The sequence below is a fragment of the Myodes glareolus genome, chromosome 17 (assembly GCF_982192425.1).
Source record: "Myodes glareolus chromosome 17, mMyoGla1.1, whole genome shotgun sequence".
In the NCBI taxonomy this organism is placed as follows: domain Eukaryota; kingdom Metazoa; phylum Chordata; class Mammalia; order Rodentia; family Cricetidae; genus Myodes; species Myodes glareolus.
In genome coordinates, this window is record NC_142042.1 from 67,992,722 (window position 1) to 68,014,349 (window position 21,628).

Below are 21,628 nucleotides of genomic sequence, written 5' to 3' on the forward strand. Positions count from 1 at the left end.
TTGCTGTTTGGACATAGAATCATTTCCATACAGACCGTTCCTCCTACTGTATGTATACCCCTTAGGGAAGTCACTTCATCCTGACCCCTGTGTGGGGTTCCTAGCATCAGTACCCGGCTGGGATAACTGTAGAGGACAATAAGCTTGTGAGGGTACAGGATGGGGACCTGGTACAGGGCAGGGCTAGTTGACTTAGTTCTGTCCTTGGTGTTCATCCAAGCAGTGGTACCCAAAGGCCTGGAAAGAGGAAGCACAGGATGTCTTGTCCAATTAGAGGAGCAGGTTTTGCCTGCCTGATGCCAACATGCTGGTCTCTGCCCATCAGCTGGCAAACCAGACAGGAGAACCTTGTTATTAGTGTACAAAAAGGAGAGAGCGGATGCTTGGTCTGCCAGGAGGGTGGGGTAGGAGAATCGGGATCCTGGACCCCAGGGCAAGGGTGTGGATGAAATGGGCCGGAACCAGAGCAGTTTGGAGGAAGATGAGCCCACAGAGGAGCCGACAGTGCCAGTTGGCTAGCACAGCCTCTGTCTACCCTCCCAAGGAGAGAAGGAGCCTGCTCTGGGCTTGTGATGGCTTCAGTGTAGGCAGCCAGTACCATCTCCATCATGGCATCTAAATGAACATCTGGGCACTGGTCTTCCTGCCTGCAGAGCGTGACTGACAGATACTTTCTATCCGGGTATCCCACCTTTGAGGCCTGTGGGTACATCCTGCCCTGCACAGATGTTGAGAAAGAAGCGTACTAGCAGAACCTGGTTCTGTGCCACACTTAGCATTGCAGACTGCACCACACCCTCCACGCTCTCACCTGGACAGCTCCCTCACATTCCCCGGGGCCTGCCAGCCTTTCTCTTGGTCTCCTGCTGCAGCACATGAGGAAAATGCCAGGAGAGCTCCACTGAGGACTGCAGAGGCTTCCCCTGGCCTCTCTCCTGTTCTCCCAGCCTCAGGAGACCACCCAGGGCATAGGGCAATTCAGCTTCCCCTCATGTGTGGCTGCACATCTGTTGACCCGAGGCTGCACAGCCAGACTAGAGCAGGCCAGGCCTCTCTCCTCCCTCCCCAACACCAACCCAGTCAGTCATCACAGGCTAGACAACTGTTTAGGTTGTTGGAAACCAGGGGGCTAATTATAGTGGAGACACTGAAGGGCTAGTTAGGAGGACATCCAGTAGGGAGGGCCTTGTAATCAGTGCTGTTGGTGGTGAGGACAACCCGGCTCCCCCAGAGGCAGCCCCTCTATTCCACTGCTTCTCAACCAGAAGGACCCCCTGAAACCTAGATGGAAGCCACCAGACTGTATAGGGAGAGATGCAACTTTATTTAAACAAAAAAGAGCAGAACAAGGTCTCAGCAGACTGAGATGAGGTGAAGGGTCAGTCCTAATTGCTGCCCTCAGCTCCTCTGGGCATAGGCCAGACCTGACCTTGTGGGGATGGCACTACTGTAGACAGGCAGGGCTAACAAGACCTGGCCAGAGCAGCACATGCGAAAGCTCTGAGCCCAAGCTTCTCCAGCAGGTGAGATGCAGAAGAAAGGGGGCCTAGAACTACAGGGGCTCAGCTGGCTTGAGCCTTCCTCATCTCCCTCAGTCAGCCACCTCTTTAGGACACCACAGGTCAAGCTATCAAAGCTAAGGGTGCTGGCCCAGATCAGGAAGGACATCCTCTCCACCATTAAGTCCTCAGAGCCAGAGAAGCATTCTCTAGTCTTCCCCTGAGGACCAGGAATCTCCATCTACTCCACTCAGAGGGAATTCCAGGGACTGACTTGGGCCTAGGTGCACAGGAGACACTACCAAAGGGGCCTTTAGGGCACCCACTTCCTGTTCCTGTAAAAGGCGTTCCTGGTCCTGGTCCCCATCCAGAACTCCCTGCCCCTCAGACTGCTCTAATCCATTCTCCACCCTCCCATTCACGTGCTCTAACTCCGAGTTGGGGCTCTGGGTGTCTCCAACCCCTGGGACCATGCTAGTCACCTCTTGGGGGGCATCCAAATGGTCCTCTCCCTCCAAGGAGACAGACTCAGACCCCTCTGACTCAGCGTCCAGGGCAGTCACAGAGCTATCAGCTGCAGCACCTCTCAAGCCATCATCCCAAGGACCACTGACACCCGCAGACCCCTGTTCCAGGTCCCCTCTTTGGGTGATATCCTGGACCTTGAAACCCCCACCAGAGGGCCCTGGCCCCCACCACTGAGCCCCTGACTCAGCCCCTTCCTCATGCTCTTCTTCTCCCTCCTCCCCACTCTCTTCTTCATCAGCAAAGCCGTCAGACTCCCCACCCTGACCCCAGCATTCAGGCTCCAGTACTGGGAGAACCTGGCCCAGATGATCTGCCACCCCCTTGGGAACCCCTGGCAGAAAAGAGGCCTCAGTCCCCAGGTCCTCAAATTCCTCAGATGACAGGTCAGAGTCGGGACCTTGTTCCTCCTCCCCTGGTGGGCTACTGAGGACAGGAGGACCCCAGCCTTCCTTCCTGGCCTCTCCTTGAGGGGAGAGCCCCTTCTCTCCAGCTAGGTCCCACTTTGGGGAGGTAGGGGACCTCAGGTAGAGGCCCAGGGGAGTAGAGTCCGGGAGAGTTTCCCCTAACTCATCTGCCTCACTTTCTTCTCTGCTCTCCTCCCAATCTTGGAGGCCCTCGGGGGTCTCCCTCAGAGCAAACTCTTGCTCATCTTCTACTTTCCCCAGAGCTTCAGACCCACCTTCTAGCTGCCACCCAGCTTCCTGAATCCCCTCAGCCTGGGGCTGCAGGTCACAGGCATCTTCCAGGGTTGGGATGTACGAACAGGGTTCCATGAGCTTGGGACCAGGGAGTGCCAGGACCGCCTGTGCGTCCTCATCTTGCTCTGTCTCTGAGAGCCTGGGCTGAGGGACAGCACTGCTCTCATGGTCTGAGATCTCCACTGAGGTATCCTCTACTCCCCAGCCCACTGCAGGCTCTGACTCCTTGAAGCTCTTGGGTTCTAGAGCATCCCTGCTAGTCTTGGGCAGTTCAAAGATCTCTGACTCCAGAGCACCTGCCTCTGCTGGTTCTTTTTCAGGCCCTTCCAAGTCCTGAGCTAACTTTACTTCTACACTTTGCTCCCCCAGGGATGGGTGAATGGCCTCCTCCTTGGCCAGATACTTTGGCTCCCCTAACCCTATCACTTCCTGCTCCAGTCCAGCTCTGGTAGCAGCCTCTGAGCCCAGGGCAAGCTCTTTGGAGTCTTGTTCACCTGTTTGGGCTATAGCCTCATCTTGCAACAGGGGCTCTGTCACTTCTGGCATTCCCTGGGCAACTGAGACCTCTAAGGTCCCCACCTGCTCTGGTGGTCCCTCCATGTCCTGGAAGGCCTCAGTGCTCCCCTTCCTGCAGTCTTCCTCACTAGGGACCCTCTGCTGCTTGGGCTCAGAGCTCCCCAGGCTACAGGCCTCCCCCATGACTTGTAGCTGCAGCTCCCTGTCCTCAGCAGCTTCTTCCTCCCTACTTTGCCCACTCAGGGGCAGCTCTGCCTCATCCTCACTTTCCACTCCTGTCCTCCCTAGGACTGGGTCCTGATTTACTGCTCCATCTTCCACCATGTCCTCCCACCTTTGCTGATTTCCAGAGCCAGGCAGCTCCTGCCCTACCTCTACCAGAGACCTCGCTGATTCTTGGTGCTCATTCATATCTACGCAGCCTTCTACTTCCAGCTGCTGCCCAGCCACCCCCATCCCTTCTGGAGATTCCACAGTCTCTGGGTTCCACTTGTCAAGAGATCTCAATTCTTGATTCTCCCTTTCAAGGGGTCTCAGGGTCTCTTGGCTCCCATACACATACCCCAGTGATTCCTGAATTTCATTTTCTAGAGGTTTCACTGTCTCTCTAGTCACTTCTAGAGACAATGGCTCTTGAGCTTGCACAGAGTTCTCTATTTCCAGGCCTGCCTCAGCACTCTTCAGTGGTTCGACGTTCTCTGTTTCTGAAGACTTCACTGTCTCCGCTCCTTCTTCCAGTGACACTGGGCTCTGTCTTCCAAAAGGCTCCTCTAACTCCGGTTGTCTCACTGCCAGCTGCTCATCCCCTACAGCCCTCACTATCTGTCCAGTCTCTTGCTGAAGAGCTCTCTGTATCTCTTGGTCCTGCTCTTCGGGAGACCACAGGGACTCTGGAGTCTCTTTTCCCAGAGATCTAAAGATCTGCTGGTTCTCCTCTTCAAAAGAGGAGTTCTGACTCTCTGTGTCTAGCAGGTTCTCAGTCACCCAGTCCTTTTTTTCTACAGAACTCAGCGATTTATGGTTCTCCCTTTCTAGAGATTGCTTGACCATCTGCTCTTCTTCTAAAGACCCCAGGAACTCCTGATCTTTTTCTAGATAGTTCGCAATCCTCTGGTCCTCTTCTTCTAGAGACCTCTGTGGATCCTGGGTCTCCTGGTCTCGATCTTTAGGAGATGCCAGAGACTCCTGAGTCTCGTTCTGTAACAGGCTCTCAGGCATCTGATCCTCTTCTTCTAGAAACCTCCGTGGATCCTGGGTCTCCTGGTCTTGATCTTTAGGAGACGCCAGAGACTCCTGAGTCTCGTTCTGTAACAGGCTCTCAGGCATCTGATCCTCTTCTTCTAGAAACCTCCGTGGATCCTGGGTCTCCTGGTCTCGATCTTTAGGAGACGCCAGAGACTCCTGAGTCTCATTCTGTAGCAGGCTCTCAGGCATCTGATCCTCTTCTTCTAGAGACCTCTGTGGATCCTGGGTCTCCTGGTCTTGATCTTTAGGAGACCCCAGAGACTCCTGAGTCTCGTTCTGTAGCAGGCTCTCAGGCATCTGATCCTCTTCTTCTAGAGACCTCTGTGGATCCTGGGTCTCCTGGTCTTGATCTTTAGGAGACCCCAGAGACTCCTGAGTCTCGTTCTGTAGCAGGCTTCCAGTCATCTGGTCATTGTCTTCGAGAGACCTCAGGAGCTCCACTTCTTTTGCTAGAGGTTTCACAATCCTCTGCTCCTCTTCTGCTTCTAGAGATTTCAGTTGCTTCTGGTTCTTGCTTCTTAGTGATATAATGGTCTCCTGGATTTCATCAATAGACCTCAGAGATTCCTGATTCTCTCTTTCTAGAGGCTTCGCAGTACTCTGGTCCTCCTCTTCCAGAGACCTCAGGGACTCCTGACCCTCCTTTTCGATCAGCTTCTCAACCAACTGGTCCTCTTCTTCTACAGACTTTAATGGCTCCCCATTCTCTTTCTCTAGACATCTATAGGGTTCCTGGTCCTCCTCTTCCAGAGACCTCAGGGACTCCTGACCCTCCTTTTCTACAAGTTTCTCAACCATCTGGTTCTCTTCTTCTGGACATCCCAGTGGATGCTGGCTTTCCTTTTCAAAAGCTGGCTCTAAGTTCTCCTCTTCTGAAGATCTCACTACTTCTTGATTTTCCTTTCCTATAGATGAAACTGTCTCTACTGCACCTTCAGGAGATATTAATTCTTGATCATCTTCAATTCCTGGATCTTCTTTTCCTAAAGGCTTAAACAGCTCAGGAAGCCCCTTTTCTAGAGTTTTCTCTGACTCTACATCCTTTTCTTCTAAAGACTTCAGTACTGTTTGTTTTTCTTCTGAGCTTTTTAGAGTTCCCAGGTTCTGGTCTATAGACCTCAGAGAATTGCAATTCTCCTTCCCTGGTGTCTTATGGCTCTGGATTTTCAGAGACATCATTGGCTCCTCTTCTGGAGCCTCTAGGGTTTCCTTTTGCAAAGGACCCTGGGAATCCTGGATTTCTCCCGTGCCCAGACCATCTTCTTGTGTCTCCTGTGCCGAGCTGCTCTCTACCTTTACCTCCATGGCAGCTTCTTTCTCTACTAGCTCCCAGATTTGCCCTTCATCTTCCTGGAATATGCTAGAAACTCTAGACTCACTGGATTCTTCATCTTTAGTCTCTAACACAGGGTGATGAGGGTTAAGGGGTGGGGCTGAGGAGGTCAGATCCTTGGGGAAGTGGCTGGGCTGCTTGCCCCCAGGCTCCTCACTGGTGGAAACAGACACTGTGGCTTCAGTCCAGAGAGGCTCTGGACCCTGTTGCCTCCCACCCTGTGTTTGGAGCAGAGAAAGAGGGGCATCCTGGCCTCTGACTTCTGCTTTTGCAGGGCAGGGAGCCTCAGGCGTGAGTGGGATGGGTGTGCTGGCCAAGGTGGGGGTTTGGGCCTGAAGGAATTCCTGGGTCTTCAGAAAGGCTGTCACTGGTGTCTCAAGGGTATTGGGCATGGGGGAAGGGAGGGGTGTTGGACTGAGGACAGGGAGCACAGATCCCAGGTGCTGATCCTCTGGTGTCCCAAGGAAATGCAGCTTCAGCTTAGGGTCTGGAAAGCAGAGGAAGAAATATTTTAAGTTTGTCCTGACTTCACCATGGCGCAGCCCTCACACTGTTGTCTGACCTCCACTGGCTAGAGGATGGGAACCCAGCATAGCTGGGGTCACACAGTGAAGACTTAGACTGGTGCCGCTTAGGAAGGATCTTCCAAAGTAAACAGGTAGAGCTTCCAGGAGCAGCTGGCTCTGCCTCTTACCGTGAAAGCCATGGGAAGCCTGGGAACTTCGGCCAGGTGCTTGCAACCGGGAATTCTCAGCCTCCAGCAGTGTCCTTGCGGGGGAGAGGAGGGAATGGGGTCGGTTTCAGCTGAGGTGACACGACCTGATACAGCAGGCTCACTCTCTACTATCATACAAAAGCTACACAGTCAGGACAGATAGCAGAGACTTGGTCACAGGAAGACCCCACATGCAGATTCCCACAGTCAGACACCGGGCCAAGTGAATGGCTAAGGCTTAGATCAACCTCCTCAGACCAGTCTCCGGCTCCCCACCCAAGGCCAAGAATGATGACCTCATCCTCTGGGAGGGAGGCTGATTCTCATGCTAATTACTGCCTTTTGTCCACACCACCATCTGGAGGGCCTGAGAAGGGGGGCTCCTAAAGGGAAGTGGGAATTCTCAGGCTGTTCCCGTGGGATGGCTCCCTCCTCTGCTCTGCCCCAAGCTGGTGACAGACAAAAGCAAATGAATTCAGCTCCCCCTCTCCAAATCCTTTTCTGTGCTGCCTAGACCCTTCCCTCAGAGGGCTGGCTAGGGTTAAGGCCCTCATCTTAGGATTTCAAACTCTTCAGGGCAGAAGTCTTTACATTCATGCCCTTGCCTCAGTGGCCCATGGAACTGATTGGAGGAAAAATCAATTCACAAGGAATTCCGAGCTAGTCTCTTTCTGTCTATGACCTAAGAGCACTTGGTTCTGGTTCTGTCTTCACACATCCTGCCTTATGCGCGCCGTACTGAATACTCACTGGCTCTCCTCTGGGCCCACTTCCACCTCCACTCCTACACCTGTCTCAGCCCTACCACTTTACCGATTCTGGAAAAGTGGGACACACTGCCACGGGCCTAGTACTCTGGAGTGATATCCCAGCCCTCAGCAGTGGGGCTCCCAGATGGGGTCTTTCCATACAAGACACATACATGGAGGCTATACCCACAGAGCCATTCTGCTCAGTCTCTCGGATGCAACCAAAAAAGTGAGGTAAGGAACTGGGCAGGGTCAGGGACTCTAGGGCTTAAAGGACGGCTTGGAGGCTAGCACTTCCCCTGGACACAGCTGAGCCTCGCTCAGACAGCAGCTCAGCATGAACAGGCCCACCTGCAAGGTCTCTTTTCTGAGACTGCCCAGGTATCCCCCGGATGCGTGCACAGAAACTGCAGAGAGTGCCTGTCAGACGCAGATGCCTGAGTCCTCCAGTTTCCTCCCTGAAGACTGAGCTGTCCCTTTAAGCATTACCACCTCTTCTGGTCCTGAGCTGAAGGGGCAGCAGGGGGCTCAGTGACAAGTGGAAGTGACAGCTGAGGTCGCCAAGTTCCACAACAACCTGTTTGGTCGCTGGGACTCAGAGGCCCCATCACAGAAAATACATACATAAATAAATGTAAAACAAAACTACAAGTGAATCTGAGGGCTGTTCTCTTGCAGAGGACAGTTCACAGCAGCAGTGTGGAGCTGCTCACAACACCTGTAACTCCAGCTCCAGGGGGCCCAATGTTGCCCTCTGGCCTCTGAGGACACCTGCACGGTGCTGCATATACAATATACACAAATACACAGAAATAGATATTTTTATAAAGCAACAGCTGAGGTTCACAGAAAGGACAAAGCCAAGTTCCAGGGCCCTCCAGGCAAGGAGTCAACGCTACGTGTGCATCCGTGTACCTGTATGTAGCCACCTCCAGACTAAGTGACATCTTGAGGTGTGCCAGTTGCTGCCCACCTTCCAGGATCTGAGCAATTTGGCTCTGTAGGCCCTGCTTCTCCTGCTCCAGGGCATCCACAGCCAGCTGCAAAACAAGCCAGAGTGAGTGAAGGGTCTCCGCTCAAGGCCCTGACCCTCCTCCTTTCTGCTCTAGGACAGAGGAACTCCTGTTCCTTTACCTACATCCTCCCTGCCCAGAGCACTAGACTGGATACCCCAGAAGCCTCTCCTGGACTCGGCTTCTCTTGAGAATATTGCCTAAATGGTAGCACATGTTGAGAATCCAGTTCCCGTGGGAGAGGAGATGGGTTACAGAGAGGATTAGAAAGGGGATAAAGTGGAAACAGAAGGAAAAACAGTTTATCAAGAGTCGGCTTGGAAAGGCTTGCAAGGAAAGCAGTTGGGCCCTCACTGTCCCCAGCTCCTCAGAGCAAGCCTGGTTCCTCCACTTCCCACGTGTTCTGGAATCCCTTTCCTCCAAGAGGAGGGGGAAGGTGGCCACTGTCGGGACTTCTGTCTGAGCCAGGCAAGAGGCTGTTTTCTCAGCTGTTGGTCACATCTGTGCAGTCTGAGGGGGAGGGGGCCCCAGGCCTCTGGGACGCGTTCCAGGCAGCTGAGAAGTCACAACAGAGAGAGACCCTGGTGGTCAGTGGTGGCTCACCCCGTCTTCTTTCACCTTGGTTGCTAGGAACCTTCTGGAGCTGAGGGAGCATGTGTTTGAAACCTTCTGATTGACAATAGCATAGGGAAGAGCGTATGGAGCCATCCTATAGGGAAGTTGCCATTCAAAGAGTGGATCTTGCCCTCCAGGCCTTACAAGTGGGTTGTGCCAGGAGGTCTCAGAATTCCATCTTCCCTGCCTGGACAGGAAAGTCTAGGGTCTATGTGTTCTGGGCAGGGGCTCCTGAATACAAGTACCCTTGCTCCACTCCCTTCCTGAAAGTCTCTTAGCATCTTAAGCACTTCCTACATACAGCTTAGTCTTACTCCGGTGGTGACCTCCTCACCTGGAACTTTTCAGTGGCTTGCAGCCGATCCTGCCAGCGGCCCTCCAACCTCTGCTCCAGAGCCTCTCTGCGCTCCTGGAGGCCGTCGCGTTCAGCCTGAAGCTGCAGCAGCTCAAGGCGACCCTCCCGAGCACCCTGCATGGCTCGGCCCAGTCGCTCGCGAGCTTGGCCCAGGGAGCTCTCCATGTGAGCCACGCGCTCCTGGTAGTCGCGCACCGCCCCGCGCCACGCTTCGCCTAGCCTTCGGGCCAACTCCTCCACCTCGGGGGCCTGAGCGGGCGGTCTGCGGGGCGGCGCGGCGAGCCGGAGTGGCGCACAGGCAGCCTGCGCGCTCAGGTGCGCGCGCTCTTCTTCGTGTGCAGCTCGCACAGCCTCTAACTCGCGCTCCAGCTCTGCAGCCCGGGTGCTCAGCCAGCCCTGCGCACTCTTCTCCGCCTCGAGCGCGCGCCGGCTGCAGGCGACCTCCTCGCTGGTCCGGTCCCGGGCGAGCCGCACCTGCTGGCACCGGCCTGCCACGCCCTCCAGCTCTTCAGCCAGGTTGTCGCGCTGCACCTCGGCCTCGTGCTTCTCCCGCCAGCGCTGATCGACGAGGACCCGCAGGGCTGCCAGCTCGTCGTCGGCTCGGGCCCGCCAGGAGGCATCCCCGGACTGCGCCCGGAGTCCCCCCAGTTCCGCGCTGAGCAGCTGGTTCTGCTCCTCTAGCGTCTTTACCCGGGTCAGGTAGGCCTCCAGGCGGCGATTGAGCTCCCACAGCTGGAAAGATTCCTCCCCGACACAACCCTCCATGTCGCTGGTCTGATCCACCGAGTGTGGGCGGACGTGCAGCACTGGAGAAGGGAGCGGCCTTCGGAGCTTTTCGGGGAGAGAAAGAGTGGCCACAGCAGTGACCCAGCGGAAGTGGAGGACTCCCGGAGGGAGCTGGAGCGAGGGTATTCATACTCCCGCCAGTCCGGCGGGAAAGGGGGCGGCACCCAGGTCTTAACCCTTTAGTGTTCAGTGCACCGTGCAAACCGAGCCCTTGCTCCACTGGGGTACAGGAGAATGGAACCAAGGAAGCCGCCCGGCCCTGAGAGATCCCGTCCGATGTGGGTGATTTTCTGAGCGAGGCTTGAGGAGGAACAGCCAGACTACACTTGAACACCCTAAGATACACAGAACTGGGCTTGAGGACTTCGTTTCTCCACACACACTTAAATCCTCTGAGACACAGCTTCTTTTCTACAAAATGACTTTAGTGTTGGAAACCTCGTGAACTGTTGAAAAACGAACAATGCAGTGTTCTGTGTAAAACCGTGAACACTCACCCCCATAGAGGCAACACTGCAGAGATACACTGCCCAACGCAGGAAGAACCCACTACTAGGAGTAGCCTCCCTTTGGTCCGAAGGTGGAGGTGGGATTGAGGCCAGCCTGGGATATAGCCCTCTCCCCACATTTTTTAAAGATGGTCGGTCTCGCTATGTAGATCGGGCTGGTCTGGAAATCATGGAGATCCTCCAGCCTTAGCCGCTCCAGCTGCCTGAGCCAGCAACCCCTGCCCAGTCAGCCCAGCTGATGTTAATAGACACAATGTCCAGTTCGTACCCTCACAGGGACACAGGGACGTCCTGTTGCCTCCCCCTGAATCAGGAAAAGGAGACTGGGAAGGGACACCATAGACTCAAGAAAGTTTTTCTCTTAGGTCGTTCCTACAGTTGTCATTTAGGAAGTGACGAAGCTCTCAGAGGTGCCCCCTGGTGGCTAACAATGAAGTCTGGAGACAAAGGAAATAAAGATAATGAACTTAATTACAAGGGACTCCTAGACTCCAAAGTTTGAACTTCTGCCCTATTGATGGACCTGTTTGAGAAGGATTGGGAGGTACGGCCTTTTTGGAGAGGGTGAGTCACTGGGACAGGCGAGAGATTGCGGTTAGCTCCCTCTCTCTGCCTTGTGCTTGAAATCGAGATGTGACCCCTCAGCTACTGCTCCAGTGTCCAGGTCATGTCCCCTGCCATGATGGTCAGGACCCACACAGTTGTCCTCTGACCTCCACATGCATACTGTGCCATACATGTACCTGTGCATACACACACAGAATAAGAAATGTAAATTTTTTTAAATAGCTGTTTGAGGGGCAGGAAACCCTGACTGCCCTGGGGGACGGAGGGGAAGGAGGGGGGGAGTGGGGGGAGTGGGAGGGTGTTGGGAGGGGGGGCGGAAATGGAAACTTTTATAATTTAATAAAATTTACTAAAAAAAAATAGCTGTTTGAGTTATTGACGTGATTTTTATAAAAACTCATTTTCAGCGAGGCCAGTTGGCGGCATGTGCCTTTAATCCTGGAACTTAAGAGACAGAGCAGACCTGTCTCTGAATTTGAGGCCAGCCTGATCTACATAGCAAGCGAGTTTTAGGCCAACCAGGATTACATAGACCCTGTAGCAAAAGGAAAATTTATTCAGTGAATTTTAGCTTGGGATTAGAACAAAATTGCCAATAATTTCTGAAATGGTCCTAAATTTACTTCTGCTATGGGCAGAATCATTCATACAAATTGGCATTCTCAGCATGGACAATTACAAAATCAAAATATCTGGGCTGGAGAGATGGCTTAGTAGTTAAAAGCATGTGTCACGGGCTGGAGAGATGGCTCAAAGGGTAAGAGCACTGACTGCTCTTGCAGAGGTCCCGAGTTCAATTCCCAGCAACCACATGGTGGCTCACAATCATCTGTGAGACCTGGTGCCTTCCTTGCCAGCAGTACATTGTATGCCAAATAAATAAATAAATCTTTAAAAAAAAAAAAAAAGCATGTGTCGCTCTTCCAAAGGACCCACACCCAGCTTTAGGGTCATCAAAGGCCTCCAACATCTGCATGCGCCCACACAAAGGTGCACATACCCATGCACAGACATAACACATAAGAAACAATGATAAACATTTTTCAAATCAAAGTATGGATCAACTCTGAACCTGCTGGACATGTTCCACCATAGTCCTGAAAGTATCAAATGTTCAACCAAGACTTAACTCTTTATGGAACAGGCCTTCTTTTGGGCCACCAACCAGCTCCCAAATCATGACATTAGGGGTGAATTCTCAGCCTTAGTTTATGCTTGTTTCTGGCTAGTTTTTTTTGTTGTTGTTGTTGTTGTTGTTTAACTTAAATTAACCCGTTTTTCTTCATCTACATTTTGTCTCAGGGTTTTTTACATACTGTTCATTCTTTCTGTTCTTCTCCATTGTTAAGTGGTCCCAGGAAAACATGGGGTGTGGGGCAGGGGAGAAAGCCGAAACAACTACCGGAGAGGAAAAGGGGAGACCACCTTAGAGCACAGGCACCCAATTAAACCTGGTCATCTTTTAATTCAGTTTGATTTGGTCTGATTGAGATTATTTGTGTCAGTGGAGAGGTTTGTTGGCAAAAAATTATTTAACATTTGGAGGTCCCACAGGGGGAAGCTGTTTTTCCACGGGCCTAGGGCCACGTGTTGAAAAACACCCTTCTTGAGCCAGCTCTTCGCCAGGCTAAGATCAACTTCGACACAGTGAGTTCCCCTTTTGAGCACATGCCACTAGGGCCCAGGACCCATTTACATTTATTTATTTTTGTCGATTTTTAGGCTTTCCTGTGAGAGTCAGGATCATGCCAGGTGCCTTATTCAAGCAGTGAGTCAGATCTCACAGAGGTGGGACTGAGGGGACACAGACGCCTGTCACTCATTTCTCATGTGCGTCCCCCCCAGTTTTTGAATCAAGAGCCCTGTCCCCGTGGATGGATTCCCAAGATTTCGCATAGACTTTTTTTTTAAAGATTTTATTTATCAATTATGAGTAGTGTTTTGCCAGTATGTATGCTGCAGGCCAGAAGAGGGCACCAGATTATAGATGGTTGTGCGCCACCATGTGGTTGCTGGGAATTGAACTCAGGACCTCTGGAATAGCAGTCAGTGCTCTTAACCTCTGAGCCATCTCTCCAGCCCTCGCATAGACTTTTAAATGGGCTTTTGCAATTCAAAGTTGGATTCTATATCGCCCTGGGCTGCCTTTTACAAAATCTTTATAAATTGGGACTGTCCCAAACCATCTGTCCCAAATGGCCTTCTCTGTGCACTAAGATTTGTCCTCAGTATGACCTTGACAGTGGGACACGATGGCCACCAGAGGGAATTCTTGACTCCATCCTCCAGGACCTCGGAAATTTTTGCCACTGTGGAGATAAACGGACTGAACTCTCATATGTCCATGTTTCTGGGCGCTGTGCTCTCGCCCCTCCCTCAGTAGCCAATGTCTTGCAACACCAATTTGGGCCTCCAGATTTCTGACCATCTGGGAATTGGGACCCTGAAAGTTCTGTCATGACTATGCTGCCAGAGACACTGGCTTCTCCCCTGCTCCCCCAACCCAAACTACCTGTACCCTCCTGTGGAGCAACGTTCTCCACATTCCTCCCCCTACCCACCCACCCCCACTCCGTCCCTGAGGTTCAAGGCCAACTTTCTCCTCCTTACCCACCTTCCTCCCCTCCCCTTCCTCCTACCATCTCTCCCTACACCTCCAAGCCACAACTCACCTCTTTGACCCCTTCTACACACTGACCTGTCATTTAGGCCACATTTGTCCCGTCTCCTCTCATACCAGGTCTCACCATAACCTTGCCCGTCTCTGCCCTCTTAGGGAGGTAGGGGGAGCTGATGGCATTATTAAAGTCCATGTTCCCTTCTCTCTTCCGGACCTCTCTCAGATAGAAAAGCAGTTGGGTTCCTTCTCTGTTAATCCTTCTGTTTATATTAAGGAGTTCTGCTATCTGTCCCAGGCCTACTATCTAACCTGACATAATTTCTATGTCACCCAGGCCTCTACCCTCACTCCTGAAGAGCCGAGTAGAATCCAGGCAGCAGCTAGACGGACGGTACACAGACCAGACCTAGCTAGGACAGCACAGTCCCTGGGGGGAAGTGGCTGTGGTGCCAGCCACAGAACCACACTGGGATTATCAACCAGGCCAAAACGGCCAACAGAGGTGGGACATCATGGTCGCTGACTCCTTCAGGGTTGGAGGTGGTCTCAGAAAAAGTAGTTAATTTTGACAAACTTCGGGAGATCAAACAGATAGCTGACAAAACCAGGCCATTCTTTTAAACCGATTTCAAGAGATCATGGTTCAGTATACTAGACTGGACCCAGCCTCCCCAGTGGGAGCCACGGTCCTGGCTACCCATTTCATTTCTCAGTCAGCAACAGATAATAGAAAACAATTGAAAAGGGCTGAGGAGGAACCCAAAACCCCATACAGGAACTGGTGAAAATGGCCTTTAAAGATTTTAATTTCCAAAAGAGACAGCTGAGTCCTCCTGACAGACGAGGCTGCAACAGGCGGCAATGCTCCAAGCCCAAGCCTTAGCAGCTGCCCTGAGGCCACCGGGACCCTGAGGAGCACAAGGAAAGTCAACCATGAGGCTCCATCCTGCAGGAGCTCGGCCTAAGTCAATCTTGCAGGAAGCCTGGGACAAATGTGGCCTAAATGACCATTTGGCACGATATTGCCCTGGGCTTCTGCCACCTACGAGGCCATACTCTATCTGCCAGCAACCTGGACACTGGAAATCACAATGTCCCCATGCAGGCTCATCCTCTATGCCGTGGAAGTCTAGCCTCACCAACATCGGCAAGTGAGACAGTGCCAGCCTTCAAACTACTCACCTTGCAGAGGATTGACGTGGCCCAGACTTGGTGACTCCCATCGCCCTCTCCAAGCCTAGTGTAACCCTGCAGATATCTGGTCAGTCCATTGCCTTTCCTTTGGACACGGGAGCTACCTACTCTGTTTTAACATCTCACTCAGACCCTACGTTCCCCTCACCACTTTCAGTCATGGGAGTAGATGGGACCCACTCCTTCCCACTTAGGACCCTGCCACTGCCCTGCATTCCTGCTGGGGGCGACTCTTCTCTCCTTCCTTCCTGGTCACACCCGCTAGCCCTGCACCTCTACTTGATCGAGATATTCTCAGCCGCTTCGGGGCCCACACTCACTTTGGCCCTCACACCCTCTCCTGAGTCACACTTTCTTCTCACCTTAACAGCCTCACAGGTTCCTACCCCAGACTGTTCTGTCCCTACCCTCCCTGATCCAGTAGATCCCCAAGTACGGGACACTTCTATTCCTGTGATTGCTACTCACCACCAGACAGTCCTATTTCGTCTCAAAGACCCTTCGTCCTTCCTTTCCAGATCCCAGTTTCCCATTCCTGAAACCCATCACCAAGGTCTTAAGCCTGTTACCACCCACCTCCTATTTCAAAGACTTTAAATTCCTCTGGACTCACCCTGCAACACTCCCATCCTTCCCCGTGCATAAGCCTTCTGGGGCTTACCCCTTGGTTCAAGACCTCCGTCTCATAAATGAAGTGGTTATTCCAACTCACCCACTGGTTAACAACCCTTACAATCTCCTGTCTATCGTCCCTCCTGCCACCTCCTACTCACTGTTCTGGATCTAAAAGACGCCTTCTTTACTGTCCCTTTACACCCTGACTCTACTTCCTCTTTGCCTTCACCTGGGAGGACCCTCACTCCCCGTCCTCCAGACAGCTTACATGGACTGTTCTCCTCAGGGTTTTCAGGACAGCCCCCATTTCTTTAGCCAAGCTCTGGCTCGAGATCTCTCAAACTTTGACCCTGGTCCTAGCACCCCCGTCCATTGCATTGATGATCTCCTTCTCTGCAGTCCTACATTGTCTCTGTCCCGACAGCCACCTCTGTGCTCCTGAACTTCCTTGGATCCCTGGGATATCGAGTCTCACCAGCTAAGGCTCAGCTGTGCTCTCCCACAGTGGTTTATTTGGGTGTTCAACTCAGCCCGGGGTCTAAGACCCTCCCCTCTGACAGGGTCCCGGCCATGCAGGATTTACAGCCTCCAACCACAGGGGCTCAGATCCTCTCATTTTTGGGCCTGCTATGGTTCTTCCATCATTGGATTCCTAACTTTGCCATTACAGCCAAGCCTCTGTACCAGGCAGCCAGAGAGACCCCCACGGGGCCTCTCACCCACACGGCCATCGTCCACCGCCGCTTCTCTCTACTGCGAGATGCTCTTCTAACAGTCCCTGCTCCTGCTCTTCCAGACCCCACAAAACCTTACCATCTCTATACAGACGAGAGGTCAGGAGTGGCCACAGGATCTGTAACCCAACAGGCTGGGCCTTCGAATCGGGTTATTGCCTTTTTATCCAAAGAGCTGGCCCACACCATCTGTGGATGACAGCCATGCTGAAGAGCTCTGACAGCTGAACCCACTCGGGAGACTCTCAAGATCACCCTGTCCAGGCCAATCACGGTATATTCCACCCACCGCCTCTCAGATCTGAGTCATTCCTCTCTCTCGCTCTCCTTGGGCGTTCACAAGTCTAGGTTTTTCACTTACTGTTCACTTACAAATTACTTAGGCCTCCAGTCCCTCCCTAAACCCCACAACTCTCCTTCCTGTCCCCCCCCCTTACCTCCTCTCACTCTTGCCCAGAGGCTGTAGAGGCCTTAAGCTCACCTTGGCCAGATCTTCTAGACCAGTCACTTACAAATCCCCAACTCACCCTGTCTGTTGATGGAATCTCCCTTACAGATAAATCAGGAAACCTCCAGACAGTGCATGCAGTGGTCACTTCTACTAACACATTGAAGCAACCCGCCTGCCAATGGGAACCTCCTCACAAAAGGCCGAATTAATTGCCTTGACTAGGGCACTCCAAATAGCTGAGGACCAATGGGCTAATATCTACACTGGTTCTAAATATGCCTTCTTAATAGCCCATACCCATTCTGCACTCTGGAAGGAAAGGGCTTCCTTACTACCAAGGGCACTCCCATATTAATGGACCCCTTATAGCCAACCTCTTGGAGGCCCTCCAGCTCCCTGCAGAAGTAGCCATTATTCACTCTCGGGGACACCAATCCCCCAAGGACCCAGTGGCCTTAGGCAATGCCAAGGCTGACTCAGTGGCCCGGGAGCTGAGACCACAGCATACAGACCACATAACACTACAGTGGCTAAACAAAACAGGTCAGCAATCATTAAGAGAGAGACAGAGACAACAGAGAGGAACAGAGATCAAGAAAGACAGGGACACAGAGAATCAAAGACAGTAACAGAGAAAGACAGAGGCATGAAAACAGGGATAGAGAAAGTCAGCAATCGATGGAGACAAGACAGATATTCATACACAAGTCAAGGGCTCGATGGGCAGGCAACCCAGAAAGGGGCCCTTGTTTCTGATGATTAAAATGAGCAGGATAGCGTATTTCTTTTTTTATTATTGATTTTTTTATTGAGCTCTACATTTTTCTCTGCTCCCCTCCCTGCCTCTACCTTCCCTCCTTCAGCCCTCCCCACAAGGTCCCCATGCTCCCAATTTACTCAGAAGATCTTGTCTTTTTATACTTTCTACTTCACATGTAGATTAGATCTATGTAAGTCTCTCTTAGTGTCCGTATTGTTGTCTAAATTCTCTGGGATTGTGGTTTGTAGACTGATTTTCTTTGCTTTATGTTTAAAAACCACTTATGAGTGAGTACATGTGATAATTGTCTTTCTGGGTCTGGGTTACCTCACTCAAAATGATGTTTTCTAGCTCCATCCATTTTCCTGCAAAATTTAAGCTGTCGTTATTTTTTTCTGCTGTGTAGTACTCCATTGTGTAAATGTACCACATTTTTCTTATCCATTCTCTGGTCAAGGGGCATTAAGGTTGTTTCCAGGTTCTGGCTATGACAAACAAAGCTGCTATGAACATAATTGAGCACATGTCCTTGTGGCACGATTGAGCATCCTTTGGATATATACCCAAAAGTGGTATTACTGGGTCTTGAAGAAGGTTGTTTCCTAATTTTCTGAGAAATTGCCACACTGACATCCAAAGGGGTTGTACCAGCTTGGATTCAAACCAGCAATGCAGAAGTGTTCCATTTTCCCCAAAACCTCTCCAGCATAAGTTGTCATCGGTGTTTTTGATTTTGGCCATTCTTAAAGGTATAAGATGGAATCTCAGAGTTGTTTTGATTTGCATTTCTCTGATGCCTAAGGATATTGAACATTTCCTTAAGTATCTTTTAGCCATTTTAGATTCCTCTGTTGAAAGTTCTCTGTTTAGATCTGAACTCCATTTTTTTTAAAAATTGGATTATGTGTTCTTTTGGTGACCAAATTCTTGAGTTCTTGTATATTTTGGAGGTCAGACCTCGGTCTGATGTTGGGTTAGTGAAGATCTTTTCCCATTCTGTAGTCTGTCGCTTTGTCTGGTTGACCGTGTCCTTTGATTTACAGAAGTTTTTCAGTTTCAAGAGGTCCTATTTATTAATTGTTTCTCTCAGTGTCTGTGCTGCTGGAATTCTATTTAGGAAGTGGTCTCCCGTGCCAATGCGTTCAAGTGTACTTCCCACTTTCTCTTCTATAAGGTTCAGTGTGACTGGCTTTATGTTGAGGTCTTTGATCCATTTGGACTTGAGTTTTGTGCATGGTGATAGATATGGGTCTATTTTCATTTTTCTACATGTTGATATCCAGCTATGCCAGCACCACTTGTTAAATATGCTTTCTTTTTTTACATTTGATATTTTTTGCTTCTTTATAAAATATTAGGTGTTCAAAGATGTATGGATTTATATACGGGTATTCCATTGGTCCTCCTGTCTGTTCTTATGTCAATACCAAGCTGTTTTCAGTACTGTAGCTCTGTATAGAGTTTGAAGTCAGGGATTGTGATGCCTCCAGAAGTTCTTTTATTGTACAGGATTGTTTTGGCTATCCTGTTTTTTTTGCTTTTCCATGTGAAGTTCTTTCCAGGTCTGTGAAGTATTTTGCTGGGATTTTGATGGGTATTGCGTTGAATCTGTAGATTGCTTTTGGTAAGATTGCCACTTTTACTATGTTAATTCTGCCTACCCAAGAGCATGGGAGATCTTTCCACTTTCTGGTGTCTTCTTCAATTTCTTTCTTCAAAGATTTAAAGTTCTTGCCATACAAGTTATTCACTTGTTTGTTTAGAGTTACTCCGAGATCTTTTATGCTATTTTTGGCTATTGTGAAGGTGTTCTTTCTCTAATTTCTTCCTCAGCCCATTTATCATGTGTACAAAGGAGTGTTACTGATTTTTTGAGTTAATCTTGTATCCTGCTACATTACTGAAAGTGCTTATGAGTTGTAGAAGTTCCTTGGTAGAATTTTTAGGATCCCTTATGTAAACTATCATATCATCAGCAAACAGTGAAAGTTTGACTACTTCTTTTCCAATTTGTATCCCCTTGATCTCCTTTTGGTGTCTTATTGCTCTAACTAGGACCTCAAGAACTGTATTGAATAGATATGGAGAGAGTGGACAACCTTGTCTTGTTCCTGATTTCAGTGGAATTGCTGGGAGTTTCTCTTCATTTAGCTTGATGTTGGTTGTTGGCTTGCTGTATATTTCTTTTATTATGTTTAAGTATGTTCCTTGTATCCTTTCTCTCTCCAAGACCTTTATCATGAAGGGATATTGTATTTTGTCAAATGCTTTTTCAGCATCTAATGAGAGGATCATGTGGTTTTTATTTTTCAGATTGTTTATATTGTGGATTACGTTGACAGATTTCCGTATGTTGAACCATGCCTACGTCTGTGAAATGAAGCCGACTTGATCATGGTGGATGATGGTTCTGATGTGTTCTTGGATTCAATTTGCCAGTATTTTATTGAGTATTTTGCATCAAAGTTCATGAGTGAGATTAATCTGTAATTCTCTTTCTTAGTATTGTCTTTCTGTGGTTTGGGTGTCAGGGTAATTGTAGCCTCATAAAAAGAGTTCGGCAATGTTCCTTCTGTTTCTATTCTGTGGAATAATTTGAGGAGTATTGGTATTAATTTCTCTTTGAAAATTTTGTAGAATTCTGAGCTGAAACCATCTGGTCCTGGGTTTTTTTGGTTGGGAGACTTTTGATGACTGTTTCTATTTCTTCAGCAGTTATAGGTCTGTTTAATTTGCTCATCTGGTCTTCATTTAATTTTGGTAAGTGATATTTATCCAGAAAGTTGTCCATTTCCTTTAAGTTTTCCAATTTTGTGGAGTACAGGTTTTCAAAATATGACCGGATGATCCTCTGTATTTCTTCCGTGTCTGTTGTTATGTCCCCCTTTTCATTTCTGATTTTGTTAATTTGGATATTCTCTCTCTACCTTTTGGTTAATTTGGATAAAGGTTTGTCTATTTTGTTGATTTTCTCGAAGAACCAACTCTTTGTCTCATTGATTTTTTGTATTGTTTTCTCTGTTTATATTTTGTTGATTTCAACTCTCAATTTGATTATTTCCTGCCATCTAGTTCTCTTAGGTGGGTTTGCTTCTTTTTGTTCTAAAGTTTTCTAATGTTCTGTTAATTCACTAGTGTAGGATTTTTCCAGCTTCTTTATGTAGGCATTTAGTGCTATGAACTTGCCTCTTAACACTGCTTTCATTGTGTCCCATAAATTTGGATATGTTGTGTGGTCATTTTCATTGAATTTTAGGAAGTCTTTAATTTCTGTCTTTATTTCTTCCTTGACCTATTAATGATTCAGGTGAGCATTGTTTAAGTTACATGTGTTTGTGGGTTTTCTGGAATTAGTATTGCTGTTGATTTCTAGTTTTAAACCGTGTGTTATTTCAAGATTTTTATATTTGTTGAGGTTTGTTTTCGTACCAAGTATGTGATCAATTTTTGAGATGGTTCCATGAGGTGCTGAGAAGAAGGTATATTCTTTCCTGTTTGGATGGAATATTCTATAGATGTCTGTTAAGTTCATTTGAGTCATAACATCTGTTCTCTTATTTTTCTGTTCATTTTTTGTCTGACTGACCTGTCTAGTGTTGCGAGTGGAGTGTTGAAGTTTCCCACTATTTGTGTGTGGGGTTTAATGTATGATTTAAGCTTTAGAAGTGTTTCTTTGACATATGAGGGTGCCCTTGTATTTGTGGCATAGATGATCAGTATTGATATTTCCTTTTGATGGATTTTTCCTGTGACTAATATGAAATGACCTTCTTTGTCTCTTTTGATTGGTTTTACCTTGAAGTCTATTTTGATAGACATTAGGATAGCTACTTCCACTTGTTTCTTAGGTCCTTTGATTGGAATATTTTTTCCCAACCCTTTACTCTGAGACAATGTCTGTTTTTGAGGTTGAGATGTATTCCTATTTTTTTTAAAGATTTGTTTATTTATTATGTATACAGCGTTCTGCCTGCATGCAGGCCTGTATGCCAGAAGAGGGCACCAGATCTCATTATAGGTACCTGGGAGGCATCATGTGGTTGCTGGGAATTGAACTCAGGACCTCTGGAAGAACAGCCAGTGCTCTTAACCTCTGAGCCATCTCTGCAGCCTGAGATGTATTTCT

The 21,628-nt window shown here is 49.5% G+C and overlaps 1 protein-coding gene across 2 annotated transcripts; it reads right to left on the reverse strand.

The window, feature by feature from the left end:
* Positions 1-1,305: 1,305 nt before the first annotated feature.
* On the reverse strand, positions 1,306-10,156 carry Nes (nestin). Of its 2 annotated transcripts, none has more exons than XM_085678103.2 (4): positions 9,246-10,156; positions 8,199-8,323; positions 6,514-6,587; positions 1,306-6,306 (listed from the first exon to the last, which is right to left on the reverse strand). In XM_085678103.2, the coding sequence occupies exons 1-4, from the start codon at positions 10,029-10,031 to the stop codon at positions 1,709-1,711; spliced, it is 5,583 nt and encodes a 1,860-aa protein (XP_085534229.2). In that variant the 5' UTR covers positions 10,032-10,156; the 3' UTR covers positions 1,306-1,708. The 2 variants fall into 2 exon arrangements, with proteins under 2 accessions (XP_085534229.2, XP_085534230.2); XM_085678104.2 differs by lacking the exon at positions 9,246-10,156 and adding an exon at positions 8,418-8,660.
* Positions 10,157-21,628: the final 11,472 nt, after the last annotated feature.